Source organism: Apodemus sylvaticus, chromosome 8 (genome assembly GCF_947179515.1).
Source record: "Apodemus sylvaticus chromosome 8, mApoSyl1.1, whole genome shotgun sequence".
NCBI lineage: Eukaryota > Metazoa > Chordata > Mammalia > Rodentia > Muridae > Apodemus > Apodemus sylvaticus.
Window position 1 is genome coordinate 69,582,565 of NC_067479.1, and position 23,248 is coordinate 69,605,812.

Here is a 23,248-nt window from a genome sequence, read left to right on the forward strand (position 1 = left end):
CATTAGAAAATAGTGTTGTGGGGGTGAAATTAGGAAGCATGAGAAGAAGTCTGTAAAGCATTACACTCCGTAGAGCAGGAAGCACAGTCAGCTAGAACCAATGGCCACGGCCTAGTAGTCACTAGCATTATTAGCACACACCTTTTTATCTTTTTGGCTGGTAAATTTTTTCCAGAGAAATAATTCATATGCTATATGTTTGCTCTTTAAAACACACCTTTTGCTTACAGATGTAAGACATTTTGTACCACATACTACCTACTGTGTGCTTTATAACCCAGCATTTCTGTTCAATGCACAGTGAGTAGTTTCCCTTTACTGATGTTGTCTGAAAATATTTTGATTGTTTCATTGGTATGCTCTAATTTAATGGGTTCCCTTATATTAGAGCATTTAAATTTCCTATAGTTATTTTACTAATATGAATAATTTCATAGTGAATATAGTTTTTATAGGTTTTTGCTTAACTGAATCTAAAATAATTTTCTGAACTTGTAATCATGAAACATAAACACAAATACTTTTTAAGACTATTATCAAATTGTCTGCTAAAACAAAGGACCTAATGATTTTGATTTCCTGCCTAACTGGAAATTTTCTCATAAACTTTTCGGTAATAAATTGTTTTATTTCATTTCATTTATAAGGAAGCACTATTTATAGATTTCAAGAGCAAAATTTTATGCTCAAGTTATAAAGATGGACAGAGAACCTCCTCCCCTCCTTTCTGCGTAGCACGTCGGTGCACAGGGTGGTGAGTGACAGCATGGTGTTTCCACATCCGCCCATCATGGTGTGGGAGCACGCTCACCCCGTCCTTCTCTCTTCTTCACCCATGCTATCCTCTCCCTTTTTTTTATGTCTCTTTATTAAAGTTCTGCATCTGAGAGATGTGTTTGTCTTTCTGAACCACCTCTATTGACCTAACATGATGTCCAGTTTTTTCCATTTTCCTGCAAATCATACAGCTTCTTCATGGCTGAGCAAAATGGCCTTGTGTGTGCAGAGCACATTTCCTTTTCCCTTTGTAGGTCTGGACACCTCTGCTGATTCTGGACCGTAAAGCAGTGCTGAACATGGAAACTTGAAAGTTTTCAAAGCACAGCATACTAAAGTCACTGTTCAAAATACATCAGCTGTGAAGATTCCCTAGGACTCTAAGCTGAACTTCCAGCTGAACCAAAAATCAGTATTTTCAGGGCACTCGAGAGTGGTACAGAGTAGCCAGGCTTACTGCCACTGTCGACACACACACACACACTCTTACTTGAGATGGAGACCAACAAGGATATTCTTAGTTATTACCCTGCAAGATAGCAAATACCTGAAAAGTTACTTGTCTCTGGTTCATCAGCAGCCTCCCCTACTGGGGACTGACTGCACTTCCTACTTGTCCACTGTAATCTTTAGGACAGACTGCAGCTCCCCACTCAGATGCAGAAAACTTGCCACTTCTCTCCTAAATTCTGCAGACATTTCTTCTGTTTATCAATTTAGTCATTGTTGTACCCACTAATACCTGTCAGGCTGTGTAAAAAGCTACCACACACACACACACACACACACACACACACGTACGCACACGAGTGCACACGCGTGCACACACATGATTTCTGTTTCACTTTTGGATTTATTTTAATGAGAAACTGAAAGGAGTTTTACTGTTCATTTTAAAGCTCATTTCTCAGCATCATTTTGTGCTGTTTTGAAATATGACAGCAAGAACCGTTAACTCGCAAGACTTACTCAGTGCTCAGGACATACCTCCCCTCTGGCAGCTGAAGCATTTCCTCGGTTCCCATGTTAATTCTGTCATGTATATAAAGCTGAGACTGGAACCAGGCCTCACGTCCATGCTCCTGTAACTGCTGAGTGATGTGGTAGACTCAGGCTCCTTCCTGACGCACAGGCCACCAGATCAGTCTGAGACTTACAACACGCAGTGCAGTTTCATGATCAGATTCCTATTTACAAATCAACAGACTTTGTAATTAATATAAACTGAGCAGTGTTCCTATTTTAATTTTTATTCACAGCAAAGCTGTCCTCAGAGCCCTACACTGCACGATGAAGGGGCCCGCGGTCCCACTGCTCTCTTCACTTGGCTCAGGTTGTCCAGTGATTGATTTTTGCAAAACCAGATTGAGAATACAAGTTTTCCAGTGCCAGTATTATGGCCTAAGTCCTCTTGCTTGTTAGTTTTATATGTAAGATGAGAATAATACTATATCAAAAAGTCCAGGATCTGGAAAAAATACTTATGAAATCTAACTTTGTACTTTGTTATTAATTCCACACTTCCATGGTAAGCACTCACCTACACAGTTAAGGTTTTATAATGTATTGCTTGCCTATAGTTCAGGTAGCACATTGCTTATATTTATAGTCACAAATCTGCTATTGTGTTGTTTATTGTTCTCTGGTGTTGAATGTTCCTGGGGTAGCTGGTTGACTGCCCAACTTTTAGCTGCAAGCAAGCAGACATTACCTTAACTCATTCAGTTTCAAGTAGATTTTTTTTAAAGCAAATGATTTTTTTTAATCCAAACACCTCATGTAACCATGACATATAAGAGGCCACCTCAGCTTCTTGATCCTCTCCTACCTTCACACTCTGTTACTGCTACCTCACAGGCTTTCTGATAGAGTGTGGTCGCTTTCGGAAACCAGTAGGGCTAACTTTAACGTTGATATCTGTGGCATAAACCTTAGAGAGCCATTAGGAGCCCAAGCGTGATGGCACACACCAGGGAGGTGGGTAACATGTGTCAGACCAGCCTGGGATGCACTGCAAGACAAACAAAAAGAAACAGAAAAGCATCATGACAAATTTAAATTATAATCAACATTTAACGTAATATTTTGAATTTTAATTAAAAGTGATAAAACTGCCTCTACAATTATATGCATAATTAAACTGTTAGATTAAAGAGTTAAAATACTCCTGGGCAAGTTGCCACACAAACTCATAAAATAAGACAGATGGATGGCTGGTCTCAGGTGTACCTGTACTACAAAGCACGTTCCAGGACAGTCTGGACTATATAACATAGCCTATCTCAAAACAAACCCAAAAGTTAAAATATATATGTTACACCATTTTCTAGAGCAAGTAGTCAGCATTAGCTTCCTATATTTTATACACTGTATAGACACTTACAGTTGTAGATAATGGTGTCACCTAGGAGGGCACCAATCATCAAGAATTTTCAGGCACATAATACTCAGTGAAAAATCAAGGTAATAGCATGTAACCTCGCACATCTGACCACAGCAGTTTCTACAGCTGCACAGTAATAGTTATCACTAATTGTGAGGTAGATACTATTTATTATTTCTAGATTTTTCTCTCATTAGCATTTATTATCTTTTTTTAAATTTTGGGTTTAATATTAAAAATATACAACTAGGAATAAATTATTCAGTTCAAAGCCAAAAATAGTTAGTGATTAAGTATAACCTAAACATACTGTCTACCAAAAATTGTGTGTCAATTGTCCTCCCTTTTTTAAACAATAAAATAGTAATAGTAACACAATAACTTTGTTATGACAAAGCCAATAACATAACAAAATTAGAACAAAACTAATTAACAAGCATTGCTTTAGCTCAACTTAGAGATCTCCTTAGTTTTGTTGGGTTCTCAACCTTTTCTCCACAGTACAGGGTAGAGGCAGAGAAGCAGTACTTTTAAAAAGTTATGTGTAGCCAGGCAGTGGTGGCGCACGCCTGTAATCCCAGCACTCTGGGAGGCAGAGGCAGGCAGCTTTCTGAGTTCGAGGCCAGCCTGATCTACAGAGTGAGTTCCAGGACAGCCAGGGCTATACAGAGAAATCCTGTCTTGAAAAAAACCAAATCCAAAAAAACAAAACAACAACAACAAAAAAAAAGTTATGTGTATACAGCCACTCTGGAAATCAGTCCAGCAGTTTCTCAGAAAATTGGACATAGTATTACCTGAGGACTGAGCTATACCACTCCTGGGCATATACCCAAAAGATTCTCCAACATATAACAATGCTGCACTATGTTTATAGCAGCCTTATTTATAATAGCCAGAGGCTGGAAAGAACCCAGATGTCCTTGAACAGAGGAATGGATACAGAAAATGTGGTACATTTGCACAATGGAGTGCTACTCAGCTGTTAAAAATGATGAGTTCATGAAATACTTAGGCAAATGGATAGACCTAGAAAATATTGAGTGAGGAAACTCAATCACAAAAGAACACACATGGTATGCACTCACTGATAAGTGGATATTAACCCAAAAGCTTGGAATAGCTAAGATAAAATTCACAGACCACATGAAGCTCAAGAAGAAGGAAGACCAAAGTGTGGGTGCTTCGGTTCTTCTTAGAAAGGGGAACAAAATTCTTATGGGAGCAAATATGGAGACAAAGTGCAGAACAGAGACTGAAGGAAAGGCCACCCAGAGACTGACCCACCTGGGGATTCACCAAATTCTGACACAATTGTGGATGCTAAGAAAGGCTTGCTGTCAGAAGCCTGATATGGCTGTCTCCCGAAAGGCCCTACCAGAGCCTAACAAATACAGAGTCGGATGCTCACAGCCAACCATTGGACTGAGCATGGGATCCCCAATGGAGGAGTTAGAGAAAGGACTGAAGGGGCTGAAGGGGTTTGTAACTCCATAGGAAGAACAACAATATCAACCAACCAGACCCCCCAGAGCTCCCAGGGACTAAACCACCAACCCATGGCTCTGGCTGCATATGCAGCAGAGGATGATGTCTTGTCAGACATCAATGAGAAGAGAGGTCCTTGGTCCAGTGAAGGCTTGATAGATGCCCCAGTGTAGGCGAATCAGAGGGTGGGGAGGTGGGAGTGGGGTGGGCGGAGGAGCACCCTCACAGAAGCAGGGGGAGGGAGGGTAGGATAGGGGTTTCCGGGAGGGGGGCACTGGGTAAGGGGATAACACTTGAAATGTAAATAAATTAGAAAGAAAGAAAGGGAAGAAAGGAAGAAAGCAAGATTTAAAATAGAGAAATCAGGAAAAAGGTTATGCGTAAAGCCCCCTTTCAGATAACTAAAGGGAATCTCTAGAATGGGGCTCAAGCACGGATGTTTAAAGTACTGTGAGTGCTGAGAACTGCAGCTATAAAATAATGATGACAAAAATGTCCTCAGTGCAGTTAAGAAATCAGTAATCATAACTTTTCATTAATACTTCTTAACCTTGACATTTCATAAACAAATAATAGAACTTGCCCTGCTCAGCTTACAGCCTGACTTAGGAGGCACAGAGGACAAGAAAGCCTGTCTGAACGCATTCAGCTTTCCCGGGTCTCGGGGAGTCTCAGACCAGGCGTTAGCTGCAGGAGTTTAGTTCATGAAATGGTTTGAAGTAAAGTTTGTGCTGCTCATAATTGATTTATCAGAATAAATTCTAAAAAAAGAAGCAATATTATTGCTTTAGAATTATAGTGAACAGTAAGAAAATCACGTGAGTGATAAAGTAGGCTGCAGGGCCAGCAAGATGGCTTGGGAGGTAAAAACACTTTGATTCAAGCCTGAGGATCTGAGTTCAGATCCTGGGACCCATATAAGAAGCCCAATGCAGTGGCACACATCTGTAATCCCAGCACTGTACATTCAGTGAGAGGAAGAGACAGGAGAATTGCCCAGAAACTTTCAGACCAGCAAAAACATGTGAGACCTGCCTCCTAAACAACGTGGACAGGACAAGGGGCTCTCGAAAGTCATTGTCCCACATGTGCTGTGACCTGTATAGGCCACCACACAGACACAGACACACACACACATACAAAATAATAATAATGATTGATGATATTGAGGAGGAGGAGGAGGAGGAGGAGAAGAAAAGATTTTTAAGAGAAAGGGGTTTGAAAACTTGAAAGAAATTCAGATCTCTGCTTTCCAATGAGCCATTATAAAGAGCAATATCACCTCTTGGTCACCTTTCAAACTGGGCTGGAAAATGGTGACCTGAGAGAGTGTTTTAGGTTCAAAATAGTATAGCTTTCCAAAACATGGATGGGTCTTCTTTGAATCAGTAAAACCAAACTGATGTTAACAAACAAGACAAGACAGGAATCATGCGGCATAAACCAATGCCCAGTGCCCACAAGGAAGAAAGACTGCAAGAATTCAAGTGTGTATGACTGAAAGTTGATCTTGCAGAAACTATAGTATCTTTGTGTTCAGAGTCAGAATTCTTTGGTTCCTGGTTTTACATTAAAGATATTGACTAAACCTGCCACCTTTAGTTCTTTCCTAAATTGAGTTGTTTGTTTTAGAAAGGGTTTTCTTTCTTAGTTCCGCCTGAGTTTTGGGGGAATGTGAATACTAAGTCATGACTCTTCTTTGTTGCAGGTAAAACACTAGTCAAGAAGCTGGCAAAGAAGGTGAGCAGTGTGGGGCGTGTGTGTAAGTTGTTGTTGTTGTTGTTGTTGTTGTGTATAATTTTTTAAAACAGACTTTTGCCTTTGCCGGTGACCGTGGCCTGTGGTCTGGCCCCTCCCGGCTGCCACCAGCCTCTCTCCCGGCTGCTCTTTTTTCCTGTGGCCTAGCCTCACCAAGCCACCAGTGACAGCCTTTGCCATGGAGCTTTGCCACAGAGCTGCTGCCACGGCCTGGCCCCTCCTGGTTCCCTTTTGTCCCTCCCATCCTAGATTGAGCCAAGCCTCCATCACCCACCTGGCTTCTCTCAATACCCACCTTAGCTCCGAGGATGAAAAACGCTCAGTTTTCTTACTTTAGAATTTGCCTACTAGCACAATTGCTGGGCACAGAGTCTCCTGCCCTAAACTTATGAACTTTCCTGTATCAGCCAGCCTCAGCCAGCCTCAGCCAGCTCCTTGCATATCTGCTAGTTTAGCTCCCCGAGATCTTACACGATAGCTGCATGCTTCTCATTCCAAACCCTGGCTAAAACAGTCCTCACCCCTACCCCACCCCCACCCCCACCCCTGCTCCTTCCCTTCGTCTCCTTTTTCTCCTGACACCCAGAAGTCCCACCTATCCCTTTCACCCAGCAATTGGTTCCCAGCCTCTTTTATTGACCAAATCAAGAACCAATTAGGGGATCAGACTTTAATATCAACACCTATCCCTACAGGGGCTTTTATTTGACTGTTTGGGGTGACATGGAAGATCGTCTTGTATGCCTTAAATTGAAAGAATTTAATTTGTGTATTCAAAGGATATCGAGGATGTACTATCAGGAATCCAAACAGCACGTTGTGGATCAACATTTTTTAGAGACCTGGGTGATAAAGGTAATTTTCAGTCATTGTTAGATGTGTGTGTGTGTGTGTATTAACTAAGCAGTGTTAAATAATTAAACTAGGATATTTATGCCATGTGACTTAATAGGTGTTTCATAGTATAATAAAAGATTCATTGTATAAGAGATAACTTTCTCAAGTGTTTTAAGCAATTAAAGATTGCTTAAAACTAGGACATCTGTGATGGAGTCCTAGAGAAGGAATGGGGAGCGTGCAAAGTGAGGCGTTGGCAAGGGTCAGAGAACCCTGAGATTCACCATGCAGAGCAGACGAGATGGCGGCCCATGAAGAGCCAGGCAGCACAGAGAGCTTCATAGAGGCTGAGATCAGCAAAGAGGAGAGTTAGGCGGGCCGTGCAGGCAGAGCCTGGAGTCCTTGCCTTTGGAAGGCTGTGCCCCGATGTCCATGCAGCTTTTCCTGCAGACTGAAATGATGATGAGGTGTCAGTCCGTAAGTGTGTATTACATCTCTCGATTTACATACATTAAACCATCTTTGCATCCCCGGGACATAACCAACATGGCCACAGTGCTTGGGCTCCTCGGTGCATTCTTAAAGTTAATTTGCAAATTACTGAGAACTTTTGTGTCTGTTTATCAGGAAAGTCGGTCTGCAGCTTTTTGTTGCTGCTGTGTTCTTACGTGGTTTTGGTATCAGGGTTAAGACCAGCTTCTCACAATGAGTGTGTAGTGTTCTACCTTTTTATTTTATGCAGCAGTTTGACGAACATTAGCACTGTCTCTTCCTGGGTGGGTTCAGGAGAATGAGGGAAGGAATCTAGTCTTGGTGGTGTTACTGTGAGACCCTTACAACTTTATGGGTGTCTGTGCGTGTGGATCCTCATCTTAGGGATGTTCTGGGTATTTTGAATGTACTTTCAGGTGACTCCCTGGACTCCATAGACTGCTGCGATGTCCCGTTTTATCTTTCATTTGATTCACTGCATCCTCCCTCTCTTTTAATTTGACTAACAGTTTTTCTGTCTTGTTCATTTTCCAAAAACTTGCTGTCTTTGTTTCATTAAGTCTTTGTATTGTTCTTTTAATGTCCAGTTCATTAATTCGTCATTTCTGCCTTCATTTTTTGATGTTTGAGGTTTGCCTTGTTCTTGTTTTCCCTAACACTTAGATGTCCCTTTAAGTTACATATGAGCTGCGTGTTTTTCAGTTTATGTGATATGCTGATGTGTGCATTCCATGTGAAGACCTGAAAACAGCCCATCGTGCCGTCCTCAAGAACACTGGCCACCCCTTCAGACAGGATTGCTCACTGGCCTGGGTCTTGCCAGTCAGTCTAGACTAATCTGTGAATGCCAGTGGTTCTCCTCACCAACCCCACCCCCCAGGGCTGTGGTTACACATGCTCTCCAGCCTGGGTTTTTATGTAGTTGATAGTGTTTGAACTTTGGCCCTTGTATTTGAAAAGAAGGTACTTTACTACGGAGCCCAGCCTGTGGGTCTCCTTCTCCTTGGCTGTTGCTGGCCACTGGCCTACCAGATCAGAGGGAGCAGAAACAGCGAGCAGGCTTCAGACGAGTGAGTGTGATGGAGGGACAGTCGGAGACAGCTTTTGTGAAACAGCTCTAGTTTATTGTTCCAGGGTTAGGGCATACAGGGCTCTTAGGGGTAAGAGTGGAAAGGGTGATTGGTTATAAGGGTGGAAAGCTAGAGAGGTCCTTATGTGCTGAGTCAGAGAGCTCTGCACACGGTCAGTCTTCAGAAAAGGTCAGGCATCTGTGCTCAGGGGCACTCTCCAAGTCTGATTAGGCAGAGAAAGGGAAGCCCTACTGAGAAAAGGAGTTCTCCATTTGCTCCAAGCTCAGAGAGCTCTCCAGACATGATGAACTACAGCCTTAATAGCAGGGTTCTCCAATACCAACCCCTCTGTGGTTTTTTTTAAACATGGCAGTCATAGTTATAAACTCAACAGATGTCTTACCTGTATCCCAAAGGTTCTGATAAATTGTGTGTACTTGCTAGTTTCATGTATCAACTTGACACAGGCTGGAGTTATCACAGAGAAAGGAGTTTCAGTTGGGGAAGTGCCTCCATGAGATCCAGCTGTGGGGCATTTTCTCAATTAGTGATCAAGTGGTGAGGGCCCCTTGTGGGTGGTGCTACCTTTGGGCTGGTGTTCTTTGGTTCTATAAGAGAGCAGGCTGAGCAAGCCAGGGGAAGCAAGCCAGTAAGAAACATCCCTCCATGGCCTCTGCATCAGCTCCTGCTTCCTGACCTGCTTGAGATCCAGTCCTGACTTCCTTTTGTGATGAACTGCAACGTGGAAGTGTAAGCTCAATAAACCCTTTCCTCCCCAACTTGCTTCTTGGTCATGATGTTTGTGCAGGAATAGAAACCCTGACTAAGACATGTGCTTCCACTTTTGTTTGAGTTGAGGAAGTTGTCAGTTTCTGCAGTGATTCAATGATTCGTTACCTAAAAGTGCATTACACAATATAAGACTGCATTGCACAATATAGAAATACATGTTTGGTTTCAATGGGTTCTTTAACTGTTGGTTTCTGCTTTTATTGGGTGTGATCTGAAGAGATACAGGAATCATTTCACTTCTCTCTATATTTACTAAGACTTGATCTCTGGCCTGTGATGTGATCTATTTTAGAGAAGTGCACAGAAGAAAGTTGGATAGAAGCCGGGCAGTGGTGGCGCACGCCTTTAATCCCAGCACTTGGGAGGCAGAGGCAGGCAGATTTCTGAGTTCGAGGCCAGCCTGATCTACAGAGTGAGTTCCAGGACAGCCAGGGCTATACAGGGAAACCCTGTCTCGAAAAAAACAAATCCAAAAAAAAAGAAAGAAAGTTGGATAGAGTACTCTGTAGCTGTCTTATTGAGTCCACTTGATCTGTGATGCTTGATTAAAGAATCTTCAGAATTAATTTGCTTTTGCAGATTACCGGGTGTCCATTCCCAGCACCCATCCATATCCAAGGATCCAGTGCCCTTTTCTGACCTCTGAGTACCCCAGCCGTGCAAGTGGTACACATGTATTCACATATGCATACAAAATACTCATACACATAAAAAATTTAACAATACCAGGATAAAGGCAAAATACTAATAAAAAGTAGTATAAAGGAAAAAAGGAGAACTGACAGTCACAAGATGAAGTATGAGAGAAGCTCTTTCTGAGGACTCCGGGACTAAATTCTGCAGAGGGTGATCAGCAGCACTGTCAGCTGAGCCTGCAGGCTTGGGTCTTGCCATGGTTTACACTGTGGGCCAGGACTGGGCACAGGTTAGAAGTCCACCAGAGCAGGCTTTACTTGAGTAGCTTCCCTTCTTTGAGTGTGGGGCCCTCTGTTGGCCACAGTTAGCTTTGCAGACTCTGGGCCTGACAGGTTTCCCCATCCTCTGGAGACTTAGTTGTTATCCTCAAGAGGATATCCTCATACTTGAGAGCATCTCCCAAGTGTGCTGGGAGTAAGGGAAGAAAAACACAGCACAGAGATCATTACAGACAGGCCTGTCCCTTTACCTTCAAAACTCAGGGACCCTGCTAGAGGGTTGCAGCTGTGGAGAGAGTTCCCTAGAACTTTAGAATTCTGAGTCTATATAATAGGATCTTCCTGGCAAACCGATGCCTCTTGAGGATGACCTACCCTCTGCCTCAAGCTTAGGACTGTGAGACTCCATGCTACTCGGTGGAAGAGATCTGCCCCAGCCATCAAGAGCAGGGTGTCTTCCTCCTGTAATCCTCACTGCCTGACCCCAGCCTCAGGTCACCTGCAAACTCTTCACAGCTACCTCACCCTGGGTCTGTGGTCAGTCGATTTCAGAGTCATTGATTTGTAATTATCTCTTGTTCTCAGGCCCCCAAGGTATCAGTCTTAAAAAGTAGGCTCCTGGTCAAGATGGCACCCAGCTATAGCCCTCCAATTCCTCCATTCCACGAGGAATGACAGTGTCTAACTGCTCAGCACTGTGGACCATGCTTTCTCACCAAAACCCAAATGGGCTGAGGGTTTCTACAACTGTTGCTTGTGTGCTGAGCAGTATTGCTCTTCACCATGGCCATCTGAGTTTCCTTTTAGACAGGTTTCTGCTCCACACACACACACACACACCAGAACTACTTGGCTTTGAATCCCCTGTGGGCTTCTCCAAGCTCTCCTGTCACTCCTTTGTGATCCTCTGGAATCCAGTGTGCTGCATTTGATCCTGGCTCTTCACCTCTATCTTTCACAGGAACAAGCTACTAGCCTACCATTTTTGTCCTGAGTACTTGGTTCTTAGAGTGACAGAGGTTAGTGAGGGAATGAAATCTGTAGCTGTGTTGCGAATTTTTGAGAAATGGGTATCATCATGAGAAATGTATGTGAAATCTGGTAAAGAGCTACACACAAGCAGGGGAGTGAGAAGGAGGAAGTGAGGGTAAAGATAGAATTGAGGGCATGTTAGTCCAGTTAGGATGGAGAGACGTGAGCAGACTTCTTATTGATAAAAGAGAAAGGGGTTGGAGGTTTAAGCAGAACAAAATCCTGGAAAGTAGGGAAAGAGGATTCTTTGAAAGCCAAAAGGACTGTGGTGCTACCAGCTGCTGGGTTTTCTGTTGTGCCAGGAGAGAAGAATGAATAGATGATGCCCATCTGGCATACTGTGTTTGCAAATTAGTAGCAAAAATTGGGGAACAGCCTAGACAAAACAGAGGAAGGAGGTTGGAAGAAGCTTCCATGGTAAGGAAATGATACAAGAATTTTGAGAAGCCTTAAGCAAAGGCATGGTTCGTGGAGCCTGGTCAGCTGTTTGTTGATTGCCCCCCTGCATCCCTCGTGGAGAAGTAGAGTGCGAGCTGCAGTTGAACTAAGCTCGGGTTCTGTTGGGGAAGTAGAGGGCAGTCCTGGAGGAAGCCATTAAGAATATTGAGTACTTGGGAAAAGTTTGACTAATTATTTATGGATCCTAAACAGGACAGTAGAGAAGGAAGTCGGATAGGAAGAAAGATGAAAACAAACAGAAAGTCAAGAGAAATAAACCTGCCAGTGAGGTCGGAAAGCATACATGGTGGGAAAGAGTGCTTGGTTTGAAAAGTAAACGTTTAGGAAACTTCAGACCAGCTCTAGGGGGATGGCTCGGTGTTATAGAGCCCCTGGCTAACCGGTAAGGTGAGTTTGATCTCCAGGGCCTATTCCAAATAAATACATATATACACATAATTCTGCGTGTCAGTAAATATTAATCAGTAGCTGTTTTGTCAGTTTCTATTCACTCCTCAGTATGTCAATATATAGTAGAGAGCACAGAATTCCATTATATTACACATACTGAATTACCCAGTGGTCTTTACACTGCAGTAACCCCTACATCAGGGGTTCTCAACCTGTACCGCACAGAAGAGTCCCATATCAGCTATCCTGCATATTAGACATTTATGTTAGGATTCATAACAGTAGCAAATTACAGTTATAAAGTAACAACAAAATAATTCTATGGTCAGAGGGCTCCAGAACATGGGGAACCGCATTAAAGGGTCACAGCATGAGGAAAGCTGAGAACCTCTGCTCTAGTGGATCCCTGCAAAGCAAACACCAGACTCAGCCTGTGTGCTGTAAGCGATGATAATCTATCTACAATTTTCATATTGGGAATTTGTAGGAATATATGTGTTCTGAAGTCAAGAAACTCAACATTTCCCTGTATTTATGACGAGGAGGCAGAGAAAGATCAATTCTGGCATCAGTGCCTTCTCTTCTGCATTGTCCCTTTTCAGTCAGCCCAGGACCCCAGCCAGTGGGCGGGGCCATCCCCTCAGCTACGCCTCTCTACAGACACCCTCCTGCCATACCATGGCACAGCAATTCCAAAGTCAGTCAAGCTAATTAATAATGGATTTTAACAAATACAAAAACTTTTGGAAGGATTTAACAGGAATTTTTGTTTGCTTCTTTTAGTTTTTCGTTGAAATATAAATTTCCAAGAGAGAAGGAAAGATTCCACAGCAGTTTCATTCACCTGTACCTCATTGTCAATGTTAATAAAACTGTATAAATAACAATTTACATTGCTTCATTTCACCCTATATAAGATTTATCAGAATTGATAACATAACCAGCAAAAGGTAGAATGTTCTTGAGATAAAATAAAAATAATTCACTATGTATTACAAAGAAAGGTAAATTATAAGTTATGATTATTCTGCATTTCTAAACTCAGCTAGGTTCTCAATATACGTTCCTCAACAATGTTCTGAACATTAATTTCAAGATACATTGTTGCTATTTACTGAATATACTGGTGTTTGAGTGTGGTTCCAACTTCAAAATGTTTCTGGAAGTGTAAGAATTGTTTGCTTATCTCTCCAAGTGCCCTTTCAGAATCTTTATTAAAATTTTAACAATATGTTTTTTAAAAACATTTCCATATTTGGGCTAGAAAGATGGCTTGGTGGTTGAGAGCACTGAATACTCTTCCAGAGGACCCAGGTTCAATTCCCAGTGCCCACATGACAGCTCACACCTGTCTGTAACTCATGCATGTGGTACAAGATATGCAGGCAAACATATTAAATATGCATATTAATATGCAAGCAATGCATATTAAATAAATAAATAATGAAGAGATGTTGCCCTGTTTATTGTGCAGCTTTGAACCTGCCGTTTAGCAGCGTTCAGTTTACCTTTCAGGGGACAGACAGGCTCGTCAGGGCTTTCTGAGCTGCTGGCTCTCTGATGTTTGTAATGAGTCATGAGCACAAGCTTATGGTTTTTTACCTTCTCAACAGTGTTTATTTAAGCCTTTTACTTTTAAGTCAGTGTTTCAGAGAAAGTCATGGAATTTTCCTTTTCAAAAATTGTCTATGCTTAAAGGACATTTACCTGTGTTTAAAGAAAGATCTCCTTTGGCACCAAGCCCAGTACAGTCTACAAGTTGGGCTTTTTTTTTTTTTCTTTTTCTTTTTCTTTCTTTCCTGTATTCCTTTGAAATATAGAAAAAACACTATTTTCCACTTTTTTTCAGACTGCCAAGGGATGAAATGCTTTGATCCTCAAACTAGCATTAGAGCACTTCTGCCAGGAGCAAGATATGACAAACAAATAGAACTTAGTCTCCTTCATGTGAACAGTCGTCAGCGAATGTCTGAAGACTTATCCATGGCCCCACTCTGAGAAAGCACAACCGCTCTAAAATCAAGGAAACAGAGAGCTGGTGACTGGCTAGGGAGGCAGTGCCCAGCATTTGGAGCATTTACTTGTGAGGTTTCAAAAAATGCTGTGATATAAAGGACTTGTTTCAAAATAATGCAGTGAGAGGTGAGGCTTGAAGGACAAATGAGACTGAGGACAGTGAACTTGAACTCAGGACAATGAACTTGGGTTTCATTATCTAACATAATATATAAGTAAGTGTCATTATTCTGTGTGGTTTGTCTGTCATTGAATTGTTGATGTTACAGTATGTGTTTACTGTTGACATTCTAATTGCAGCAGCAAAACAACAACAAGAAAGCTTGTTAAGTGACCACATATAGAGCTGGTTCCAAAGCTAGCCTGATTTGGAGCTCAGACCCAGTGCCCATTTTTCAAGCCCTACAGTGAAATATGGGCTCACAGGCACTGAATACTGCCTTGTGTCAGCTCCAATCACTTGCCCATGGCCTCATATTTCTAAGTATAACTCTCAAATCAAGTCCACACACACCCTCCCAACAAAAGAAGTCAGTGACCCAGCATTCTCAGTAGAAATCATGCAGTACTATTCACAGTAGCCCAACTTCAGTCATAAATTGGCCCTGAACCAGTGCCTAGATCCACACCCTACAGCCCATTCACCAGCTTGGGTTCAAGTCACTTGCCCATCTGTGCTGGCTAGGGTTCCGTCAACTTGACACGAGCTAGAGTCACTCAGGAAGAGGGAGTCTTAATTGAGGCAGGAATGGAAGCCCCAGTGTCAGGGCAGAGGATGGAGTGAGATGCTGAGCAGGTAACAAGGGGGAGAAGGGAGAATCCCCCTTCCTCAGCATCCTGCTGGATAGACTAGGTGATGCCCACATCTGAGCATCAGTCTGCTCGCTACACTGCCCCTGCCCACTCACAGGCTAGCTTCAACTGCAGAACCCTCCAGGACACACCTAACAATAATGTCCAGTCCTTGTCCCAGTCAGACTGCCACAGAAGATTCGCTATCATGGCCTCCTAAAACTTGATGAAGCATAGGTCTTTCTTTGTAAACCCAGGCTATATTTCAGATCTCGTCATACAGTGGTTTCCATTGTCCCAAAGAGATGAAGAGTAAAAATGTCTTCTTACAGAGGTGATGTTTCAGTTGTAGTTATTTTTGTGGTTCTCATCTAGAATGTATCTCCTGATTTGTTCTTATTTTTCTCCTCCAGGGGTAATTTCATACACCGAGTATCTTTTCTTGCTTACAATCCTCACAAGTAAGTCCATGATGCCACTCCTCTGTACAGCCGGCATGCGGCACCATACCCTTAACAAGCAGGGCTTTTGACATTTGGAATTTGCCTCTTTATCACTAAATGCATTGGTCATAGGGCTGGTGAGATAGAGGGCTCCGGTTAAAGTGAAGTGCTCACTTGACAAACGTGGGAGCATGAGCTTAGATCCCCAGCACACAGGGAAAGCCAGGCGTGGAGGTAGTCCAGATGAGAGAGAGGCTCACTGGCTAGCCAGTCTAGTGAAACTGCAGGAAAAGCTCCAGATTCTGTGAAGGCAGTGAGGTGGTGAGCAGTGACGGAAGCCATCCAAAGTACCGGCTTCCATGTGTGCATATGTGCGCACGTGCATGCACACAGACACACAGACACACACAGAGGAACCTTAACAAAATAATGTTATATTAGAATGTGTTCTGAGATCTTCTCTCTCCCCATACCCAGAAACTTTGTGTCTGAGACAGAACAGGGTGAGAGAAATCATGGTTAGTTTTCTCAGAGGGGGAGGGGAACTGGAGGGAGGAGGGGGGGAGAGAGGGAGAGAAAGAGAGAGAGGATAGAGATAGATAGATAGATAGATAGATAGATAGATAGATAGATAGATATAGATAGCCATTATATCTGAATAATCTCTGAGATAGTATATCTGAGAAAATGGGAAAGAAAAAAATCGTGGTTAATGTTTTCTAAGAAAGCCTTCTCAGAAAGAGAGAGAATATTTTGTTGTTTTATTTGGGGGAGGTTGGTTTGGTCTTATTGAGAGAGACTCTCACAGTGTGACCCAGACTGGATTGAACTCACAGAGGTCTATATGCCTCTGTCTCTGGGATTAAGGGACAGGCCACCATATTTGGCCTCTTGGGTTTGGTTTTTTTGGTTTGGTTTGGTTTGGTTTGGTTTGGTTTGGTTTGGTTTGGTTTGGTTTGGTTTGGTTTGGTTTGGTTTTGGTTTTGTTTTATTTTGTTTTTTTTCCAAAACAGGGTTTCTCTGTATAGCCCTGGCTGTCCTGGAACTCACTCTGTAGACCAGGCTGGCCTCGAACTCAGAAATCCGCCTGCCTCTGCCTTCTAAGTGCTGGGATTACAGGCGTGTGCCACCACCACCCCAACCCGGCGGGGATTTTTTTTTTTTTTAAACATTGACGTGGAATAATACTCTTGTCCTTCAAAAGTTTTCTAGTGGTGAAAACTCAGAAAAGACCAGGGACTTGCAGGCACGGGCGACACTAAGTAGGCTTGGTGACCTAAAGCAGCATACCTTGCTACCTTCTAAAACAAAACAGCGTTAGTGAAAATTACAGAATCTGCTGTTCGTGGCTCATAATGCTGTATCAGTGTTAATATCTTAGTCTTGCTAAGTGTTCTATAGTTGTGTAAAATTTTACGTATTTTACTAGAGGTATGTTAGCCTGCCACTATATATTATAGTATGTCTAAAAATGGCAAAATTAAAAGTTAAAAAAACTAAGAAAGTAAATAATGATAGTAATAATAATAATGATGATAGTGATAATTGTGAGAATAGCAGGAGTGCTGTGAGGCTAGAAGGCAGCCAGGGTGGAGGTGAGGAGACAAGTTCTCCTGGGCAAGCAGCATGGCCACAGCTCATGCGAGATGCCAAGACGGGAGCTCTAACATCAAGTTCTGTTTAAAAGACGACCTTCTTCTCGGCTGTGCTGTGGTGGTGCAGACCATGTCTCAGAAACAAAAAGAAAAGAAAGAAAAACTGATCCTTTCCTCTCTGTCCAGCTCTTGCTCACGTACTTTCTGGTCATTTATTTTGAGTTTGGAGGTTTTTCTAGCTACAAATACTTAGCTTTTAACCAACAACTAAATAATTGTTCCTTGTTCATTTCCTTGCAGAACCTCATTCTGGGTTCCATGTTGCTTTTAAAATGCTGGATGCGGATGGTAATGAGATGATTGAGAGGAAGGAGTTCGTTAAGGTGAGCATGTGCTTGCTGGGTTGTTGTAACGCACCCGGTGCTTGTGTAGTAATTGTTTGTTCCCTCACAAATCAGAGCCGTCCTCACTGCTTACATAGGAAACATCAAACCACAGTCATGCTCAAAACCATTTTCTACTGGCTCAGCAGCTCAGGGCACCAGCAGCTCTTACAGAGGACATGGGTTCAATTCCCAGCATCCACGTAACAGCTTACAGCTGTCTGTAACTCTATTTCCAGGAGATCTGATGCCCTCTTTTGAGCCCTGCAACACCAGACACACACATTGTGCACAAACCTACATGCATGCAAACACTCATCATACACACAAAATAAAAATACCTAAATTTTAAAAAATACTTTCTGAAATACAGTCTTGGGAACATTGACAAGTGACTCAAGCATGAGATTCTAAAAAGAGAAGTGAGCTTTGAACATCTGCATTTTCATTATTTTGCTTTCATGACTTCAATGTATAATTATAAAGTAAAAAGGGATTTATAGGCCATATGCTTTAAAGAATGCCTGTTAACCATATGTTTTAAATTAGTCTCATATCAAAAAAGAATAATAGAAATGTAAGCCTTCATGAAAAATAATAAAGCCAAAAAGTATAAATTAGTACAGATTTTTTAGGAACTGGATATAGCTAATATGAAAAGATATAAATACAGCTGAAGTGTTTAATAATATGTTTTCCAAATCTCCAAACAAGGAATCCATTCTGTTTCTTAAAAGTAGGTAATGATATGAAAGAAATGCTTCAGTGTAAACTGTTGGGTGTGCTCCGTAGTCATTACCTAGTTGATTGTGGGCACCACTGGTAAACTAACGGGGATGTGACTGGGAAATTACACGTACATAAATGACTGATTTGTAGCATCTTGGTTTGTTGGTTGGTTGGATTTTGGGGTTTAGGTTTGATGGAGTTTTGATTTTTGTTTTCCAAGACAGAGTGTCTGTGTAGCTCTGGCTGTCCTGAAGTCACTACATAGACCAGGTTGGCCTCAAACTCACAAAGAGCCAACCGCATTTCTCTTCCCAGTGCTTTTTTTAAGCCTTGAGATGTGGTGGGGCACTCTCTTTGGTGGGGGGGGGCAGGTATGGAGTATGTGTGTATGTGTGGGGGGTGGGTGGGTGTGGGTGTGTTTGTGTGGGGGTGGAGGTGGGGGTGGATGTGGGGGGTGTGGGTGTAGATGTAGGGGGTGTGGGGGTGTGGGGGTGTGTGTGGATGTATTTGTTATGAAGTAAGATGATGCTGAGTTGAAAAACATTTCTATCTGCTTTCAAAATTAAATAAATGTTTAGCATGTGACTTGGGAATTTTATTCTAAGATTAGAAGTCAAAGAAAAGAGAATACATAGGTAGATGTGCTGGCTCAAGCTTGTAATCCCAATACTTGTATAATTTTGGAGGATCGCCATGAGTTCTAGACCAGTCAAAGCTATAGAGTAAGTTCTAAGCTAGCCTGGGCCACAGAGAGAGACCCTATCTCAAAAACACAAAGTAGCTGGTAAGTGGATCTCTGAAGTTGAAGGCCAGGTTGGTCTATACATCAAGTTCCTGGCCAGACAAGGCTACATAATGAGACCCTGCCTCAAACAAATAACTTGAAGAGAGAAAGCATATGTTAGGGCCTGGATATGTATATGTGTCACAGTTTTTGTCCATAATAGCTCCAATCTGGGAGCAACCAAAATGTTTGTCAACAGTGATTATGTAAATAAATGTTGTGTATGTAGTAGAATTCTACTCAGCAGCAAAAAGGGACAAAGAATTAAGCAATCACAGCAGCGAGCACAAATCCAAGTGAACAAAAGTGTAAACCTTGATTCTGTGCATATAAAGTTCTTCATGTCGGAGGAATGCGGGGCTGATTGCCTCCTAGAGGAAAGGGAGGGAGAGAGAAGCAAGGTTGAAATACTGAAAATCCTTCCCGTCACAAGCACTGTGTCATGTGACTCTGCAAAGTGGATGCTGTTCTCTATAAAAGTTCACCCCATAAATCTTTTTGACACTGTTCAATACCATAGTTTTGAAAATGGTTTGTTTTATACAAGAAACTATCACAAAGCCTTGGGACAGAGTAAGAGCAGAAAAGATCCTAAATAGAGAATGAACTATAAAACAGTTGAACCCCTCAAAAAGTAGGCTTGCCAATGCTTCACATGTTTAACAGTGATCCGGAATAGACTAGTCCACCTCCGCATCTGAGGAGACAGGGTAGGTGAATGTGACCCCTGAGCGGACTGCAGAGTGGCGGAGGGATGCTTGGGCTTCAAGTAGAGACTTTCCCTGCAGTCAACAGGAATGCTGAGTCTGTTCATTTTAAAAGCTTGTTAAGTGGGGGGAATCACTGTTTAGAAATGAAGACACAAGGCTAGGGAGCCGTCTCAGTGGCCGTGAGCACTTGCCGCGTTAGCATGAGGACCTGGGTGCGGATCTCCAGCACCCATGTATGGCCAGGCAGGCCTAACACCAGTGCGGGGGGGATTTCAGGAGCTTGCTGGCCAGCAGGGTTAACAAAAACCAGGGAGTGTCAGATTCGGTGAGAGACTCTGTCACAAGGACTAGGACAGAGAGTGATAGACACCCACCCTGGTGTTCTGCACTCTGCATGAACACAGACACGCACATACCTGCAAACAGACATGCATATCTTACACATGCACACACAAACGCACACCCGACAATAAACAAAAATACCTATATAATAACTGATTAAGTTAAATGTCTGATCTAGAATGAAGGCTTTCTTTCAGTTGGATAGACTGAACGCCTTCTTACTTTCCTTGCCTAAGTATGTATGTAAGGTCTGTATCCTCTGCAGTTCCCAGTGTCATCTTCTTTGAAGTTCAGCAAGCTGCACTTAGCAAACTTCTGCTAAGGCAGAAGGGTCACAAAGTTCACAGCAGCCCCGGCTAAATGGCAAGACCCTGTCCAGACAAGATGTTTTACAATAAAGGGCAGCAAATATGTAAAGATACTTAGCAAAGCAGTCTTGATATAGAATCCTCATAGATGATGATTTCCTTCCAGCCATTACATTGCTACTCAGAGTAACTAGGAGCAAATTTCTCAGCAGCATGCTTTATCACAGCTCAGAAGCCTTAGAGAAATAGTTCTCCTCAGTCTCATTTCCAGTGGTGGAAGTAGTTGTTTTGCCAAGAGCAATAAGAGGAGTCCCAGAGCCAGAAAGCCCAAAAGAAAGGCAAGCAAATCTTAGAAAGAAAGGAGTGACAAGGGAATGCTCGCCAACAGGCTGTCCAGCATGGTGGAGTAGATAGGGGCTGGCCCGAGACGTCTGGAATTCCAGAAACATTTCACAGGAGAGGTAAGTGGACTGCATAGATGTCTTAGCACATAGACCCAGGTTCGGCTCCCCACTAATGGGAGCTCTCAACCATCTGTAACTCCAGATCCAAGGGATCCTGTGCTCGCTTCTGACCTTCACAGGCAACAGGCACACTCATGATGCGTGTGCACACCTGCAGACAAAACATTCGTATGCATAAATGAAAATTTAAATTGAAAAATAGGGACTGGAGAATAAATTGCAAAATAATATAATAAATTTATTATTCATTATTATAAATATAATTATTTTTATATTATTATTTTATATTATGTTTAATACTATAAATATATTTTATATATAATTATAAATAATAATATATATTATTTTTAAATATTTGTATATTTTTATGTTACATAATTATAAATATTATAAATATCTCAATAAATTTAAGAAATTATTTTGAGATTATTTTTATTTTTGTGTGTATGTATATATATGTACATGCATGTGTATATATGAAGCATATACATCCCATGGAGCATGTATCAAAGTCAATTCTCTCCTTCCACAGGATCCTGTATGGATCCTGTAGTTAAAACTTCAGCCATGAAGCTTGCCTTAGTAATTCAAGCCATCTCACAAGCACCCCTTCTGAGATAGGTGATGACTAAAGAAGGAACTTAAACCTAAGGAAGGGAATATGGCTGCACACAGAGAACCTGAGAATCAGTTCTGTAGTTTTCAAGATACCATTGCTGTCTGGCTTCTCATCTACCTTAGAGCCAAGAAACACATGGATTAATGACAGTCATTCAGGTAGAGAGGCCTTGAGGTATAGAGTTGATCCTGTCAGGCTAATCAAGCTGTTAGAATTTGTCCATATATAATTCTCTGAGACCTGGATAAACTTTGTTTTATTTCCAGTAGTCATGAGGTATCTTTTCAGTAATGAAGTAGAGGTGATTTTCTAAGACAGATTGAACAAGAGTCCCTGCAGGTGTCACCAGCAGACTTGCAAAGCTCAGAGTCTGTTGCATTTCAGGAATGTTTGGGGGTAACATGAGGCAAAAATCATAAATCTATCGAAAGAATCTTTGCAGCTACAGAAGATCATAGATGCTCAAGATGCCTTCAAAACAGTGAAAACTAATTGGCAGAATACCCAAGGTCATGCACACACACACACACACACACACACACAGAGAGAGAGAGAGAGAGAGAGAGAGAGAGAACAGAAATATCACCAATTGTTTGAAGGTTAAGGATATAAAGCTAACCTTGTACATCTGTAAAGGGTTCTGTAAAGGCTACAGAATTGGAACTTGATAGCCAAGGAGACTTATATGTATGTTAATTTTTGAAGAAAGTATTCCAAGGAAGAAAGCTACATTTATATTATTTTATCTATTTTACTTCCATGATCCTTGTATTAATAATAAACCCAAATATAGTATCATATATATATGTGATATATATATAAGATATGATGTATTATATAAATATATTTTATATATTTATAAAAGAAAGAGCCAGGTATGATGGTGTAGTGATAAGATACATTTCTGTAATATCTTTTGAAAGTGTCCTAAAATTTAAATTGCCTCAGTTTTTGACTTTGATACTTGTAAAGGTTTGTGTTTTATTAACATCTAAGTGAAAACACTGTTAGGAAGCCCTGGCCTCACTCCTTCCCCTGAGCGCTGGTGAAAGCATCACTGTCTACATGGATTGCTCTCTGTCAGGTGAGATAAACAGTGTGGACAGTGATCAAAGCCAGTGATAGTTAATCCGTGTGATCTTCACCTTGATAGATGGTGCATCTGCTGATGGGCTAAGGGCCAGGGCTTTAAAGCCACCTCTCTAGACAGTAGAGTAATGACCGGTCTGTCCACCGGGAGAAACCGCTCCTTAGGGGGGCCTTTCATCCTGAATTGCTTTCACACTGGTGGCAAACACTGTGCTCTTAAAATCGGAGTGTTAGGAGTTTGTCCAGCTACATACCTGCTAGAGCTGCTGCTAACTAAGTAGGAAAGCCTTTGGGAGAGTTTATCCTCCGTGGTCTTCAGCGATTCTCCCATTCCCAAATGTAAACAGTCCGAGGAGCAAAGAGAAGCAAAACTGAATAACTCATTTTCAGCCTGAAACTGAAAGTGTTGATGAGCAGAGATTCGGATAATTGATTGATTCTTGGTCTTTGAGAATTCATACTCAGCAGTTGGGCATGAAGGGTCTTTTACGGCTTATTTGCTTTAGCTTTACCTACCTACTTGTGTGACATAGCATCCCTGTGCCCAATCCTCTCTCGCCCCTGAGCTTGGGGCTTCTTACC

The 23,248-nt window shown here is 42.0% G+C and overlaps 1 protein-coding gene across 1 annotated transcript in view; it reads left to right on the forward strand.

Moving 5' to 3' along the window:
* Positions 1–23,248, forward strand: part of Micu2 (mitochondrial calcium uptake 2) — an 81,269-nt gene that overhangs the window by 37,753 nt on the left and 20,268 nt on the right. The window contains exons 3-6 of the mRNA XM_052191321.1: positions 6,357–6,388; positions 7,186–7,261; positions 15,614–15,661; positions 17,539–17,621. Of these exons, the coding sequence (XP_052047281.1) occupies positions 6,357–6,388; positions 7,186–7,261; positions 15,614–15,661; positions 17,539–17,621 (239 nt within the window). The remainder of the gene's footprint in view (positions 1–6,356; positions 6,389–7,185; positions 7,262–15,613; positions 15,662–17,538; positions 17,622–23,248) is intronic.